Source organism: Lissotriton vulgaris, chromosome 2_2 (genome assembly GCF_964263255.1).
Source record: "Lissotriton vulgaris chromosome 2_2, aLisVul1.2, whole genome shotgun sequence".
NCBI classification, from domain to species: domain Eukaryota; kingdom Metazoa; phylum Chordata; class Amphibia; order Caudata; family Salamandridae; genus Lissotriton; species Lissotriton vulgaris.
The window spans coordinates 165,124,693-165,142,717 of NC_141688.1; the positions used below are offsets into that span (position 1 = coordinate 165,124,693).

At 43.5% G+C, this 18,025-nt stretch overlaps 1 protein-coding gene across 2 annotated transcripts in view; it reads left to right on the forward strand.

Annotated features, from left to right (window-relative positions):
• The window catches only part of LUZP2 (leucine zipper protein 2), a 1,380,972-nt gene that overhangs the window by 580,604 nt on the left and 782,343 nt on the right, over nucleotides 1-18,025 (forward strand). For both annotated transcript variants that reach the window (XM_086959880.1, XM_086959879.1), the window contains exon 4: nucleotides 11,383-11,464. In XM_086959880.1, the coding sequence (XP_086816006.1) occupies nucleotides 11,383-11,464 (82 nt within the window). The remainder of the gene's footprint in view (nucleotides 1-11,382; nucleotides 11,465-18,025) is intronic.

Below are 18,025 nucleotides of genomic sequence, written 5' to 3' on the forward strand. Positions count from 1 at the left end.
CAAACTCATTCAACAAATCAATGCAAAAGAGTGGATAGATGAAGAGACAGAAGGTTCCAACAAAAACACAATTGCAAAGAAATATGCACATTTTGAAGCAGAATAATATTGATTTACCTATTAGAAATACTGAAAAACAACCCTCCGGTCAAAGAACTGGTGGGAGTCCCCTGTGTAAGAATCAGGAGACAAAGGCTATAGGACAGGATCAGGAGAAGGCAAATACTTGCTAGACTTCTCTACAAACCCAACGCACCACAGCACATCCCTCTCTTACACTCTCCCCTTCCTCAATGTTCTTCTGGAATCTTCAAATCTAATCAGGCTGTCATTTGGTTCTGAATCTTCACAGACAGTTCTCGTTTCTCTCTCTCTCTCGACCCAGCAGCAGCAAGCTTGACTTGTCTTCTCTTAGCTTGTCAATCACATCTCCCATCAGCGGCAGCAAGACCAGGTTAGTCCTACTTGTACATGCGTGAGGTTTTTCCTTCTCAAAGCGGGTTAGTCACACTATCTCTACATAATTCTCTCTCTCTCCTACTGACTTCTAAAGTCACTCTAGTTATAGTATTTATTTCTACATGTCTTACCCTCAATAGTTGCAAATGTCAATAAAATGCGGAATATGATTGGACAGGGCTAGGGGAGTTTTAATCACACTATGCTGATATATTAAGTTTTATTAGGGTACTATTGTCTCGCAAACCCTTCCCCTTTAGCTCATTCATGTTTTTTTCTCACATAGATATATTGTTGCCATTTTAATACAGGCTCCATATACGAGGGATACACGTCTTCACTTTCCCATGTCTTCCGTCCTTGGTATCTGGCAGCTGTTCAGTTCTCCGGTCATTCGGTCACATTACGAATCCACTGAGCATGGGCGACACATTGTCATCCAGCGCCATTTCCTCCCTTTTGTCATAGGCGTAACAGGCCCAAATGCACAGTATTAAGAAAAGATTCATAAACATATGTTACTTTTCTTAAACATATAATTCTCACTGTTCACCACCCACTTTTACTCTATCCCGTCATTATGATTTTTCTTGGAAAAAGCACTAGCAACACTGGCTTTCTTTTAAATTCAAGCAAGCAGATGCCGGGCATGCAGTGCCTCAAGACCACGTTAGTCCTTCTTGTGCATGAATGAGGTTTTTCCTTCTCAAAGCGGGTTAGTCACGTTATCTCTACGTAATTCTGGTTTGCACATGAGCTAAGCGTTTTTACAAATTAAAGCAGGTTTTAGTCACGTTGGATTTTATTCCATGTTAATTAAGTATGCGTAAAGCCTTCTTCCCATATGTAGTTGTCTGGTGTATATTCGTTTTATTTCATCTGCAGTTTTAGCAGTTAGTAAATGCTAATGAAGAATTACTCCAAGCAAGTTTTCTTGAACCCTTGCTCAATCAGTACCTTTAGGTGGCCTGTGCTCAATCGCAGTCCACCTGAATTTGTGATTTTGTCCTGGTCTGGCACGACCATAAAACCATGATTGGTACTTTGTACGTCTAGTCACTATTTGACTTAAAACTTTGAAACTCCACAGCTCAAGTCCTACTGTATAAAGTGCTGCATAAATACTTTCCACATTGCCTATTAGTTAAGCCTGAATGTTTTCTGCCAAGCTACCAGAGGTTTAAATATGGATTACTTTTGGGTTTGCTTGTTTTTCACTCTAACTGGGAGTATTATTTCTGCACAGTTAGGGATTCACCCCACTCAACCAGTAACCCAATTTTGTACATTGATGTTCAGCAGTGGCATTTGGACTTGTATTTGTGCAGCACCAAAAGGTGGTTTTGAGTGACACTAAAATCCCAGACAAATAATTTGATACTAATTCATTTTTTTAAATTCTCTTTGATTGTCTCTTTTGCTTTTTCCACATTTAATCTAATTACTACCTCACTGTCTGTGACCTTACCTGCAGAAATGGAATTAAAGCTCATCACCCCAGAGAGCTACACCTTGCTTGAGTACAAGCAGTTCAGCAAAGGACGGGTACTGCCAACCAAACGTTGTCACTTCAGAAAGTTCTGAGGGCCTTGGTGGAGGTTCACCACTTGCTTTAAGCCAGTGAGAATAAGGAAGAGGAGAATGATATGGAGGAGCAGGATCAGGGACTGGATTCAAGCCTTGAGACGCAGCAATCAGGGGAGGAGCTCCTGAGCTGGTCCTCCCTACTAGAGCAGGGAGCAGTGTATCTATGGATGCCCTGTTCTCAGAGGTGCTGGCAGACAGGAAGGCTGAAAGGCGGTTTTATTTACCAATGGCCAATCTCCTGATGGAGGCAGGCAAGAGGAAAATATCTCATTAATGGAGCCTCAGAGAGCTGGACATAAGAGCTAGACATGCAGAGTCCAGCAACTGTGATGGTGGCATACATTGGCAAGAAAGTTTGCATACCTAAAGGTCTCATACTCTGCTATGTGTCAAGGGGATGACATGGACAAGTGACATGGACAAGTGATCTGATCCCTCCCCAACACCCTGTTGCCAGACGTCGCCTTTTTCACAGAAACATTTACCAACTCCACCTCCGCCACCGACACCGCCACTGCCATCCCACAAGGATAGAAGATCCAGAGGATGGACCGCCTCAACCACCCAGGAGGAGTACTTGCCTTCGCACACAAGATGCTCCCTCCGACTCACCACCTCCAACACGAAGACAGCCCGCCCACCACCGAACACCTCTATTTCCAGATGCAGACCATCCCCAGAACGACCCTACAAGGCACCCTTGCCTACAGACCACCCAGACCACGAACTGCATTCCTCATCACGCCCCATGCCATCGCCTCCCTGGACTACATACTGACCAGAGACCTCAACTTCCACCTTGACTTTTGCAGCAATCCCAACTTTGCCAACCTCCAGGACAATCTTGACAACCTCGGACTGAAACAACTGGTCACCACCCCCACCCACAAGGCAGGACACACCCTCAACCCCATCTATGCAGGAGGTCGCAACAACCACTTCAGCCACACCATGCAACCTCCCTGGATAGACGACCACCGCGTACACTTTCACATTGGCAGACCCACCACCCCCAAATCTGCATCCCGCCCTCCACAAAGGAACTGGAGCAAGATCACCAAGGGGCAGCTCAGCCACACCCTCAAATGCGATGCCCCCTCCACCACGACCGACAACAACCTGTTATCCAAATAACGCCAGAGATGGATCAAAAACTGCGCAAATGAGCTTGCACCACTCAGCAACCTCGACAGACAACGCCCCTGAAAGGCCACCTGGTTCAAGTCGATCTCCTAGAATCCAAATGCACCTGTAGATGTCTCGAGAAGAATTGCAGAAACAGAAAATACTCGGAACACCCCACCACATACAAGAACTCCATGACAAAATACTACCAACTCATTAGATCCATCAAAAGAACATTCATTCAGAACAAGATCCTCGCCAACTCCTGTAACTCAAAAGAACGTTTCAACATCATCAGGAACTCACCAAACACCCTAGCTAATCCACGGACATCACCCCCTCCCAGGGCCTCTGCAAAAAGCTCAGCTCCTACTTCCACCTGAAAATCAAGGCTTCTATGACGGCTTCAATGAACAGACATTGAACTCCGAATCCACTCCCTCCTCCAGCATTGCCAGCTAGACCACCATCTCCTCTTAAACCCCATTCACCACCAAAGACATTGCATGGACCATGAAAGTCATTCACTCTGGAGCCCTTACAGTCCCCTGCCAGCCACACATCTTCTACAGAGCCGCCACCACCATCACATCAGAACTACAACGCACCATCAACGCCACTTTCGAAACCGGAACATTCCCTGATGACTGGAAACATGCAGAAGTCAAGCCCATACTCAAGAAGCCCTCAGCAGATCCTAAGGACCTCAAGAACTACCGACCCATCTCCCTCCTGCCCTTTGTGGCCAATGTCACAGAGAAGACTGTTAACGCCCAACTAACTAAATTCATTGAAGAGAATTCTATCCTCGACCCCACCCAATCCGGCTTCCCTAGGAACCACAGCACTTAGACCACTCTACTCGCAGCTACTGATGACACCCGCACCCTCCTCGACCAAGGCCACACCGCAGCCCTGTTACTACTCAACCTCTGTAGCCTTTGACACCATCTCCCACCGCACACTAACCACCAGACTTCACGACGCCGGCATGCAGGGAACCGCCCTTGAATGTCTTCGCTCCTTCTTCACCGGCAGAAGCCAAAGAATCAGACTTTCACACTTCCTCTGCAAACCCACAGGGATCAACTGTGAGTACCCCAAGAATCTTCGCTCAGCCCCATGCTATTCAACATCTACATGGCCCCCCTCACTGTCATCGTCAGACAGCAAGGACTCAGGATAGTATCCTATGCTGAGGACACCCAGCTCATCCTCTCCTTCACCAAGGACCCCATTACCACCAGACTCAGCTTCCAAGACGAAATGAAGGACATTGCATCCTGGATGAGCAGCAGCTGCCTGAAGCTCAACTCAGAGAAGACAGATGTCCTCGTACCCTCACCTTCTGCTTGGGACAACACCTGGTGGGGCACCACCCTTGGCAACACCCCATTCCTACAAACCATGCCTGGAACCTCTGCATCGTACTCAACTCCTCCCTCCCCTTGACACGACAGATCAATGCTGTCACCTCCACCTGCTTCAATACCAACTGCATCCTCTTGAAGTCCTTCAAATGTACCCCCCCCAAGAATCAAGAAAGACCGCCACCCCCACACTCATAACCAGCAGACTAAACTACGGAAACGCCCTCTATGCCGGGGTCAACAAGTCTCTGCTCAGCAAACTCCAGACCATACAGAACACCTCAGCCAGACTCGTCCACAGCATCCCTCGACATGAACACATATCCCAACACCTGCGAAACTCTTATTGGCTCCCTGTCGAGAGGAGAGTAACTTTCAAGATACTCACCCTCGCCTACAAATGACTCCACAACACTGGATTCCAATATCTCAACAAAATCTCCTTCCACGTACCCAAGAAAAACCTCAGTTCCACCGACCTCGACCTCACCTGCATCTGCAGAGCAAGAACAGGCAAAAGAACCTTCCCCTACATCACAGATAAGGCTAGAAACGAGCTCCCGATCGACATCAGATGCGCCCCCACTCTACACATCTTCAGGAAGACCCTCAAGACCTGGCTCTTCGACTGACCAGAGCTGCTCCCCACCCTAGCGCATTGTAACCCTCACGGTCAGTAGCACACTTCAAAATTCCTGATTGATTGATATTCTGCCTATGCTCTTAAAATGCATAGGGTCCCAGAAGAGTTTTGCGGTCATGGCTCTGTAAGCACATACCTAAAGTTGGAAGGAATACCTGGCTTTCAAGGGAGGCAGGGGTCCAGATGGAGTGCATCACAATGACAACTATCCTTGTCACAAAGTTTAGACTCACCCTATAGAAGAACTGCATTAGGCTAAGGGATAGCCAAAATATGCCTAACCAGTCTTGGGTGGATTTTCTTGATTACTCCTAAAAAATCACTGAATGTTTGGCTGCAGGGCAGCAAAGTTTATGATTTTACGGGGTTGGTTAATCTGATACTGAAAGAGTACGTGTTTGGTATCTGTTTTAAGAGGCTGTACCAGCACCTGATTGATAGTAAGCTCACTGATTCCAGGGAGCTTGTTAAGGAGGCAAAACTCTGTGTCAGCACCAGAGCATCCTGAAATATTCCTGAGGGAGTTCACCAGCAAGATGGTCATGGGTTCCACCAGAAGGAAGAGGCAGTAGAATATCTTGACAATAAGTAGTTCTCCATAGGCCCCCAAACTAATGCCCAAGGAAAGAATAGTAACCAGTCCCAGTCTGAGCCTAAAAGCAAGTTTGTTTTTGAAAAAACGTGAGGAGTTTCATCCCCCAGTGAACTGAGTGTTACAAAGATGAGCACTCAAAAGCAAACACCAAATGTCCCGAAAGGGCACAGTTCCCACCAGTGGGCAGACACCTGATGTTGGCCAGTGTAGCACATGGGGAGAAGACGGTCCCAGTTACCATAGGGGAGAGATCAAAGGTTACCTTAGTATACCTAGGGTATAGGGAGATGGTGCCAAAAACCCATATTCCTGCAAATACTTTCATGCATAGGCAGTGGGTCACCATCAATAGGCACAGGATGTGAGGCACTGACAGACACATGAGCCAGTATGACTACTGTGAGGTTCCATCTGGTATCTTCCGAGAAGGTCCTCCCTAACATCACCGGGTCATAGTTGCAGACAACATTGAGAATCAATACCCAGAAGCTCTGGTACTTTTTTAGTGAGGGTGGTCTCAGGTCCTCTAAAAATAGCTTTGAACCCTGCCTAGCCTGTAGTTTGTCTGATGGCAATGGCAAGGACTTAGAGCACAGTGTCTAGAAGGAAGTGGTGCCCAGTCACACCTGGAGATGTTAGGTTTGCTTGAATGCCTGAGATGGGAGTAAAGGAAGCCTGGCACATGGAACAATGGCCCGGTCAGCTGCCAAGAATAAGAAGGGCAGGGGGCACCAGAAACCAACCCATGATGTTTCTACAATTGAGGTTGATGGGGTGCCTGCGGAAGCCACCCTGTAGCTCACCGGGGAGGACATTGCCACCCTAGAAAACCTGCATCAGCTTGCTAGATGGCATGTTGAGGGTGAGCCCACCAGGGAAGAATTCTGCAAGGCACCTAAAGTGTGTCCTCCTGTTAGACTTGTCAGCCTTAGGGTGGTCTTACCTCGAATATTTCCCTTTTCTCCTCCATTTTTGCCGATTTCCCTTTTGCAGGCCTTAGGAATCTGCGCAATTTACCACTGCTAACAAGTGCTACGGTATATGTGCTGACTTCTCAAAACATGCTAATATTGGATTATCCCCAATTGGCATATTTAATTTTCTTGTAAGTCTCTAGTAAAGTGACACTACATGCAACCAGGGCCTGTAAATTAAATATTATTAGTAAGCCTAGACCGAGTTCGTGGAGTTCTGCGTGCTACGCGGAGCTCCGCAAGCGGCGGAGTGGGTTAAAAAATGCAATTCGCTGTAATTTTCAGCATCGGATGTTTGTAAAATTATTGCAAAAGGCACCATGCACAGCGCAGTCAGGCGCAAGCAGGCGCTGCTTCCTTTCTGCCTCTCGAGTAGAGTTTCTACATAAGCAGAAACTTTCTCAACGCGAACGGATAGTTTCTGAATGTGAATGGCCCTGAGCATATGTGGCAAGTCTCATTGAGAAATTTGAATTCCAGCGTTGAGAAATCTTGCCGGGAGGTTTATTTTCCGTGCTCTCACTTGCTAACTTGATGGTAGGAGCAGGAATGAGAAATAATCACACAAGGAGGTGGATTTTCCTCGCTTGCTCTTGCCAACTTGATGTTGATTTGAAATAATAATTATAGGGGTATACCCAAATAACCCACCCGCACCTGGGTAAAGGATACAAAACTGCAGGAAACAGAAATTGGTCGGGAGGGATCGATCTTCCAATCCTTAAAAGATAAGGGACATTGAGTTCCCTTAACAAAATTCTCAGAATTAGTTTTTTTTATCTACAAAATTGATTGCATACCTAATCATAAACAAGATTACCAATTTTATTTTTAGTAATCCTTAATGCAAATAAACATACAAATTACACATACATATACACATATATCATCGGACATAAAAACAACAAACAATATTCATATACAAAATCAACCTTTTCACCCAGAAGGTCACACTAAATATATTAAGTGTCCCCCTATTTGTTCAGGGGTACACTAAGAGGAGTCCAGTATACACACAATCGGTTCAATTAGATCCAGAACCACTAACATGCAGAATGGAGCAGCCAGGACTAAGTTCAGCACAGGTCAACATCCCCCCCAAACCTGCCAACAGCCAGGATGACCAACCAGAGTCCTAGGGGAAGAGGAAATGCGGAATGAGGGCCTCATTTATGAAAAGTGGTGCATCGCTGGGGAAAAACAGTGAATCTGCACTTTTCATTGCAACATTCTTGCAAAACCATGGAGGCCGATGCCTGGAAGCGCAGACAGTCCCCAGGGCTGGCGACCTCGCTGGGCCTACCGCCAGTGCTGTGGAGTTACTGTGGGCTCACGGAGGTCTGCGCGCTATATATTGAGTTTGTCTATTTTCCAAGGGCCTCATATCTGAAGCCCTGGTGGCACGTTTGCACCGCTCGAATGTCACTTTTTGACATTCCAAGGCGCAATGTGCCACAGCATATTTGCAAGGTCATGTAAAGTCACTTTACGTGGCTTTTCATAGCCTTGTAAATATGTATCCCTTTCACCCATAAAACGGCGTGAAACAGAGGTACTATGGGTGTTCCTGTGGGCATTCTCACCCAAAACCCTTGGCATCTGAAGCATTCCCAGATTTATGAGAAACTGTACACCTGGAAATGCGCCAGAATCTAACACCAACCTAAGGGTGGCATTTGGGAGGTGCAACACGGATAAATATTTTCATTTATCGTATTTTTTCACTTTTCTATGTATGCAGAATTCTGCAGCACACAAAGAAAGAGGAAATCACCTGGATTGATTGATTTTGTGATTTTGAGGATGAAAGTGCGCTTCCTGCACAACATCAATCTGCTCCGCAACGCAGGCACACTTGCACCATTGCACAAGCGTGCCTGCATTAACGCCTGGCAGCCATTGTGCGCCAACGTAGGAGAAGAAGACAGGAATGCGCCCTATCTTTTTGATAGGGCACATTCCTGCCCATTTCTTTTGTCACAGGGCGATGCACAAGATTCCTTGTAGAGCTGTCCTGCACTAAAACCTCTTAAATGAAGCCCCAAGTGTATTTGCGCTATTTCTAATACCAGCTAATTTCTGATGTTATAAAACTGCCCCTAATGGGACTGAGCAGCAGTTTTTCTCTTTTAGCCATGTACAAGGTAATCCTTGCTACAATCCCCTTGTGTGTTTTGCTGGAGTTTTTATGCCGGAACGCCCACCTTGAATCGCATTTGCTATAAGTCACGCTAATAAAAGGTTTGCTATTAAAAAACCATGTTAATATTGAAAAAATGCCCCTAACTGGACTTAGAGGCAACCATAAAATATAGCAACAAAAGAAAAGCTGCCGTAACGTTAAAAAATGTACGCTACCATGGCGTTAAATCCTTGTAAATATGCCTCATGGTTCGCTGTAGCACTCTCTTGCTCCCATAGCTGGAAATGCTTTTTCATTCAGAGTCTCTATCGAGAATTGAATTCTTTGGGAGGAATTCTAATTGACAAGTTAGAATTGGTTTATTCTAAATGACTGCCCAATAGATATTTGGACAATAATATGTTGATCCTAGTTTCATCTTTAGCACATTTATTGGTGTTTCTGTGTCTACTGATTTCAGTTTTTTTTTTTTTGTTAAGCTATAGACATTACATTTTTTTGTTCTGCTGTCCCAAAATCCACATCAATCAACTAAAAGCCAGTATAAGTACTTTAACTAGTTTACGGTGCTTATTGATATTTTGCAAACTTATTCTAGTGCAATTGAAAAATCTTTGATGTTGCAATGAAAGTTGCCTCACTAGATAAAGACACATGATTATCTCTTTCAAGGACTAGCACTGTCTCAATTGACTTGGGGGCAGATGTATCAACATCCAGATTTGCGAATCTCAAATAGCGATATTTTTGAAATCGCTATTTGAGATTTGCAAATTGGTATGTATGTAGAAACTCATATTTTTTTGCGATTTCTTAAATGCCCACATGCATAAAGGTAAATTGCATCAGCAAACGGTGCGAATCGCAAAATTCGTCCGTTTGCAAATCAAATTTCCTTTTTTGGGATGCATCATGTTTTTTTATTTTTTCGCAATTCAAGGAATCCCAATTATGTTGCGATTTCTTTATTGCGATTGCATTTAAGAAATCGCAATTTGTGATTCTCAAATGCAATGCATGAATATTTTTTTTTGTGAATTCGCAAATAGGAAGAGGTAATTACCATTGAACTTCATGGTAATTTGCTAAAACTTTCAAAAATGCACAAAAGTGCATTTTTGAAAGTTTCATTTTACACACACACATGCCCTTAGTTAAATTTCAGGGGTGCAGGGGGGGGGGGTCCTTAGGATCCCCCCCCGCACCCTTGAAAGAGCATTCTCATTTTGCGATTCCTTAATTGCGAATCGCAAAATGAGAATAGCTTCCCATTAATTCCCATGGGCCTCTAGGCCCATAGGAATCAATGGGAAGAGATTCCTTAATTGCAATTCGCAAATTGTGAATCGTTATTAGGGAAAATTAAGGAATCGCAAAAAATATTGCGATTTCTTAATGCATAGAATTTTGCGATTTCTTAATTGCGATTCCTTAATTTTCGCAATTAAGAAATCGCAAAATGTAACAATGATGCATGTGGGTGAAAATTCCTTAATTGCGATTAGCAAATTGCGAATCCCAATTATGGAATAATTTCCCATTCATTTCTATGGGCCAGGAGGCCCATAGGAATGAATGTGTAGTTATTCTCAATTAGCGATAAGCAATTTGAGAATCGCAAATTGAAAATAAATTCAAGGGTGTCATAAGAACACTCTGATTCACCCCTGAAAATCATATGTGTGTGCATATTGTGCACATACATGCCCGAAGTCGATGTATGTGCGCCACATGGCACCTTCACAAATGCAAAAAAGTGCTTTTGTGAAAGAAATCGCAAAGTACCACCAACTTCAAGTTGGTGGTAATTTGCGATTTCTTAATGAGAAATCGCACAACTTGGGTGCTTCATACATTGCATTTAAGGAATGGCAAAATTTGCGATTCCTTAAATGCAATTCCAAAATAAGGAATCGCAAATTTGCGATTCCTTACTTTGCACTCAAATTTGCTACATACATACCATTTAGTGAAAATGAGATCGCAAACCCGAAATTCTGCAAATTTCAGAGTTTGCGAACCCATTTTAGCGATTCATACATATGGCCCTTTAGCCTTTTTAAAGGGTATCTAAACAAAAAGGTTGTTAGAAAGTGTGGTAATTCTATTGTACTTCAAGTAAAAAGGGTGTCAGGGAAAAAACAACGTCAATGGCCCTCGGTATTAAATGGATGACAAATGTTACAAAGCCAATAGCAGCGCTCCCCAGCTTACAGACTGTATCTTCCGTCTCTAATGTTTGCACAGTTCGCGTTGTTTCAACATCAGAACACTTGTGTCGAGGCAGAGAATATTAAGCACGAGAAAGGCAGTGCACTTCTAGAAAATGAATGAGTGCTTCTTTGTAAACCCCTAAAAGGCTCAGTAAAAAATTGCACGTTATTTACATATATTAGAGTCGGTTGCCATAAACAGCATAAAAGTATAAAAAGCATCCTCATAAATGTTCATAAAAATGTTTATTTTTGTGTGTTTTCATTTTCCAGGGAAGAAATGCATGTTCTGCAGGAATCTTTCAAAAAACAACTTAACGAAGCAACTGAAAAGGCAGAAAAACAACAGGCAACAGTAAGTTATTTCCTAATTCACTTCATTTCCTCACGAAGCTTCTTTATCTGTACCTGCGACCTTTCAGGTGCTTGCGTCTTTGTTATGGCTTATTATGGCGAATATATGACATAAACTCACGTGCAAAAAATTATCAGTGCCCACGCATTTTAGCACAGCATGAGAAAACAACACATCAGACCACTGTTTGTGTTGAAAACATTGACAGCCAGCATTTGTGTTGGGCGTACACAGCAGATGATTGCCAGCGCTAGGTGTCGTGGCGCTGCACTGCTCTGCCGTCGTTCCCACCAGCTTGTCACAGTTTGTCACTGATTCAAACAGAAAAGAGAGCTAAAAATATTTTGATGCGTGCAGCAAACAACCCCCACAGTCCCCAACCCCCCTTCCTTTTCGGAAGTTGTGGGCTCATGTCTTCAATTATTGATGTGACTGAAACTGGGTACAGGGTAACATTATTCGTATTGTTGCTCCAATGTGAATTTACCTTGAAAAAACAAAAGACAAGAGGCGTTTGGAAAAAGAGTAACAGTTGGTTTAATCAAACTCTTTGGCTGGGAGAAGTGCTACAGAGTCAGGGTCTGAGGACTGTCACAAAGTACAATCAATCTGAGAGCAATGATACATTTCTTGCAGTTATCATAAAACAATTCGGAGATCATTTTTAGGAGGAGGAATGCAGCCCTTGTCATGGAGTCATACATGTCTCCCAACTGATAACAAGAGCATGTGGCTTTCTACTTGGCTTAGACACTTTTAGGTAACATGTCAGGTGTCCAGCATGGGGTGCATGTGATCACTGCCTGTGCTGTGTGTGTGCTGTGTCCTGTTTGGCTGAGTGTTCTTAACTTCATGTGGGATCTAATTTTATTGGGTTTTGAGAACGTGCGCACCCCTCCAACCATGTGTGCTTTATTAGGACAATCTCTCCAGAGCATTATGATGTCGCTACCTATCTGTGGAATTGACCTGAGCGTTTCCTGTTCGCACGATTGTTCTGATAGTACCATGCCACCCCCTCTGAGATCTTTCAATCAGTTGCCTCAAATTTAGGTGGTAAGGCCTGCCTGACTAAATATTTCTGACTTGGATTGATGGATAGGTCATATCAGGGTATTTTGACAAGAGTGATGCAATCTTGATTTCGTATACACGTGTGTCATTGCATACATCGAATTTTTCAATATCAAGAGTATTTTACCTGTAGGCCTGGGATGTTGGGCAGCAAAGAAGGCATCAAAATATGCTGATCCAGAAAGCAGAACTAGGACAGTCACAGCACTGTGGCTGTCCCCTACACTTTAAGCTGCATTTAAAATCAGAGTCTAAAATAGAAAAATCAAAAAAATCTAGGGGGCCTATAAAGCACATGGGTACTGAAAGAGTGCACCAGCGCTGCAGAAACATTAACCACTAATCTCATCAGAAGGGGACATTTTCTAAAACGCATCATCAAAAAGCCAGGTTCTCAGGCTGTGTTTAAACTAGTTTGCATCGTTGGTGGCACAAAGGTACAGGCGAAGAGGAGTCAAGCTTGTGACAGCTAGCACAGAGAAGGAGGAGCCTCCTCATCTGTTTCTCTTTGTCACTACTGCCAGCAATGCATCAGTAGACCATAGCATTCTGGATGGATGATAACGAAGAAGTTGTTCGAGATGATATTATGTGCCTGGTCCATAGAAAGCTCTATGGCCTAGATCCAGTACCTTGAAATTCACCCCTGCATGGATGGGAAAACAATGCAATCCCTTAAGATGGACCTGAACAGAGATATTCCTCGGAATGTTCAGCAAGAGCCCGGCCACAACATTCTGCACCAACTGGATTCTCAAGTAGATACACAGGTAGTTTCCAGTATAATTAATTGGCATAGTACAGCCGAGACATTATAAAGGCATGGAAAACCATCTTCTGGCAAGGGGAAAGAAGAAGTAACAGAACCTTCCTCAGGAATAGAAGTAGGCCAAAACAGGTCCCAACTACACTCTCCTCCTGTGGTTTGAAGGACAAATTATTGTCAATCTTCATTCTGAGGTTCTTAACCACTGAAGTGAGGGTCAGAGGAGATGGAGCAGAGCTAGGCCAAACCTCACCACCCCACAGATGCCGGTGGGGGTAAAAAACTAGTACCTCTGTCTTTCTCGTTTTGCACTGAAGATTACTCCAGCACATTACCCGGAACACCAGTGACAGACACACTTTAAAATCACTTTGGGCATTGGAGATATCCCTGTTCCAAGTCAGAATAATCTGCATGTTGTCAGCTTAGTAAATGAACTGCTCCCCAAAGGATTCCACCAGGGTTGTAAAAAGAGACATAAAGACATTGAACAATGTCGGACTTACTGCGGAACCCTGGAGACCCCCTGAATCAATAGATTTAAAGTAAATACCAAATGGTGGCAGTCCATACCTACTGATTTTGTTTCAGTAGAAAGGAACACAGGCAAGCCAGGGTGGACCCACCAATCTCTATATCCAGTAGGAGGTACAACAGGATAGAATGAGGAATCGTACCACATGTTGTCAAGAGATCCAGTAGCAGCAAGGATACTTTTGTCCCATATCCACAGCCATTTTAATATAATCTGAAATCTCTATGAGAGCAGATCAATGCTGTATTCAGGGAGAAAACCCAACTGTGAAGGATGCAGCAATTGAATCAAGTTGATTGAACAGTTGAAGTCATATTACGTTTATCTTCATGAGTAAACATACCTGCCAGCGCCATCGTGTTATTTTTCTAAAGGATACTCATGAAGTTACTGTTGAAATGAATTCAAGGCTTTGGGAGCACTCAGGCAATACACCACAAGGAATAATTGAGATGTGGGCCATCATGGTGAGGAGGTGAGATAATAGCTGCTGAGCAGCTTATAAGACAATGTTCTGCCAATCTCCACAGCAAATAGCTCTCAGATTTCAAAGAGGTGGTTCCTGTAGACATCTCTGGCAATACATTATACATATTAATATAATCTGCTTATTCTGTGGTCACCCCTGATTTTTCCCATTTACCTGGAACCTATATGTGATCACGTTAGGGATCTGCACTCTTGTGCTACTAATGCTTGCGCTTCCCCCTTCAATGATACTGTACAATGGGTTCTATCCAACATACATAAAATACACCTGGCCCACATGCAACTGTAAAACATATAGACACCCACACCACACCAACCACCTCAGTAGCACAATCATCACAGACAAGCACACCTACTTGCAAAGCATTACCTATCAAACCCAAATGCACAAACTCACCCGAAAACTAGACCGCACGCAAACCACACTCATCAAAACATACCAAACATACAAAACATACATCCGGACCCACTGGCAACTGCAAAATATACAGGTACCCGTACATCACTCAATCCAGCACCCTCTACCCCAAAAAAACAAATCCTCTTCCACCCGTTCCTACCCTTACTCCTCCTCCTGAATTATCCTCGTACCTTCTCTAATCCCTGTAAAACCTAGACCCAATCCTCACAAGAAAGATCCTTGAAGTCCTGAGGAGGTTTCCCTTTAGCAGTCTGTTTAGGAGGCATGATATGGACAGAAATCTCACAGACTGTTGCTGTATATAGTGTTTATCCTCCTTTTATAATATATTTGTGAATGAAATTTTTGAGAGAAGTATCTAATTTATTGTTGAACCTATTTCATTTGTACAAAGTTTGTCCTGACATTATCATTCATTTACAAGTCATTGATTATTAACAATGTTAATGGTGAAAATGTGGCACACATATTCTAACTTTCATTTACACTTACATAAGCTTTTTCAAATAACCTACTTGCACAATGCAAACATGAGTGATAACATCTTTAATGGACATAAACATGTTGATACAAACATCCATAATTATAATGGACACCTATACCAAAAAATACAGTTTAGTTATTCTAAGTGTTATTACAGATGTGTTTTAATTTAACTTGATAAATGATAAAAATGTTTTCACCTTAAACATATTAAGAGTACAATAAATGTATTTGAATACAGAAAATGCACCAGACAAGGAGAAATGTGAAATTAATACATTTATAAGAAGTTTTAAGTTTAGAACTAACATTGGTTTTATATTTATTTAAAAACATTGTGCATTGTATAGTGCAGATTCTACCTTTTATTAATTTTAAATTATTCCTATAATGTGTAATGGGTATGTCTATAATGTAATAGTTTATGAAAAATGATTTAAGTCACCTGTATGGACACATTTTAAAGTTTGGATTAATGTCAATTTTTGTGAAGGTGTCCACTATTATGAGAGAGGCTTGCAACAAGTTTGCAAATTAAATACAAGTGATTTAAAAATGCACAAGTCCTGAACTTATGTAAACAGACAATTCAAAAGGTAACAATTTAAAAAAGAAGCCTACTTAGTGTTATTGTGGGTTTGTTCCAACAGGTTGGTCATGAATAGATTTTTGAGAGGTCATCTCACCCTCAACTTATCGAGGCATGCTTCATCATATGACGTCCTCTCTCTCCAGGTTAGGAATATTGCCTCCTCGGTGGACTTAACCAAGGAAAGTTAGTCTTCCCCCAGGAATTCTTATAAATCTATTATAAGGACAAGGCACTTGGTCCTGTTTTTTATGCATAAGAAGAAAAGGGTTTAAAATATATCTAAAGGTATACTTGGAATTTCTTTTTTTCTGTTGTGTGTATTTCAACCTTTTATGACAAAAATGGTGTCTGGCTAAGCAGCTCACTTGTCAAGGGCTCCTGCCCCTCTTCTTACCGATGATGTGTTGGTGATGATCCAGGTTAGCGCGGCCAGCTGGAGAGCAAGACATGGTTGGAGATCGGCCCAGGGAGCCGAGAGGAATGCTGTAGGGTCTTTTATTGGTTGGTGCTTATTGGATCTGCCACAGCAGCTTTTCAGCGGGAGAGACACAGCGGGAGACTCTGCGAGGCCACTTATGTGAAAGGACAGCATATAGCCTTGGGAAACGTGCTGAGGCAGGAAGGTACAATCTTTGCTGCAGGATGGTCCAGGTGTCAAGTAATGATGGCTGGCAGGAACTCTAAAGCCCCCAAGTCTAAATTAATTAATGTGACTGCCGCTGCTACGAGCTCGGTGGGACTGCTAAAACCCGCATGCAAAAGGGGGGCCTCAAAGAAACTGGTTTTGAATTGAAGAGCAAAAAAAAGGGGATGAGCCTGGTGATACCATAAGAAAGCCTGATATTGGAGGTAAAAGGGCTACCTGAGGGAGCAATATACTGGTGGCAACGGAAGGTCAGCCCGCAATGTCGGACCGTTTTCCTTTGAAGTATCCCAGATTTACGAAACCGCAGGACTCTGTTTCTGTGTCTACCCCCCTAGTTTCAGTGTTGACATCTGCATCTGTCATCACCAAATGCAGTAAACAGTGCCCGGAATCATTCCAGAGGGGGATGAGACCAGGAGCTTCAAACTATGTGAGAGGGAGAATCACTCAGGCAACCCCGAGAAGGAGGTAGGAGGGAATCGGCAGGGCAAGCAAAATCTCTTCTAGGAGAGATTTTGAGGAAGTTACCTTCTTTGCATGGTCAGACTTCGCTAACGCTACAGTAGAGTGAAGATGGCGATTAAGGCAGATGTTTGCCCCCTCCAGAAAATAGGTGCAGAAGTGTACCTACAATATCCGGCTCAACTAAAGGTAGTATGGAAGGGTCGCACCTGCAGCTTTTTTATGAAAGACAGGCTCAGGAATTTCTCATGGCTCAACATGACGGGGTCTGATTCAGGGGGAAATATTCTGAAATATATTTTTGAATCCTGGGTAAGAGCTGGGGAAGAGAAGAAAGATTTTAAAAAAGGTGGAAAAATGTAAATATATATATATATATATATATATATATATATATACTGGCTTGTCACGAGGTAGGTGGAGGGAACCTGGGGAGTAGGGTTTGTGATGCTAGACAGCGTCATACAGGCGAGGCCGATTGCTCAGTGGAGTGGTGAGGGTTGGGGGCAGGGGCCAGGGGAGACGGTTAGGGGGTAGGTTGATGAAAGAAGGCCAAATGTGCCAGTACAAAAAATGCATGTGTGGAAAGAGGTATATAGGCGGGGTGGTGACCCATGGAGTTGGGCCTGAGGATATTGTAGTTTTGAAGGGTTGTTGCTTGGGGTGTGGGGGAGAAACATTGGCTTTTGAATGATCGGGCAATGATCTGTATTGCATCTATCAACATATGTGGCCTAAACGACCAAAAGAAAAGAGACAGGACTTCTCTGGGTTAAAAACTTCTGAGGGCGGACATGTCTGCCTCAAGGAGACACATATTGAAGCCACACAGATAGATATTCTTAACTCTCTGGGCTATAGACTGGTAGCTTGCACCTCCCAATGCGTGTGTATGGTGGGTGTGGCAGTTTTAGCCCGAGGTAGCTGGCTGAAATTCTCACAAGTAGGGCATGATCCTAGGGGGAGATGAGTAGTCGCAGTCTGTCATTCACCCTGTGGAGGCAAGTTTACGCTATGATCAGCTTATGGCAGTGTGCTTGATGATCCCTCCATCCTAACTTAGGTTTCTAAGGAGTTAACGGGCCGCCCCCTA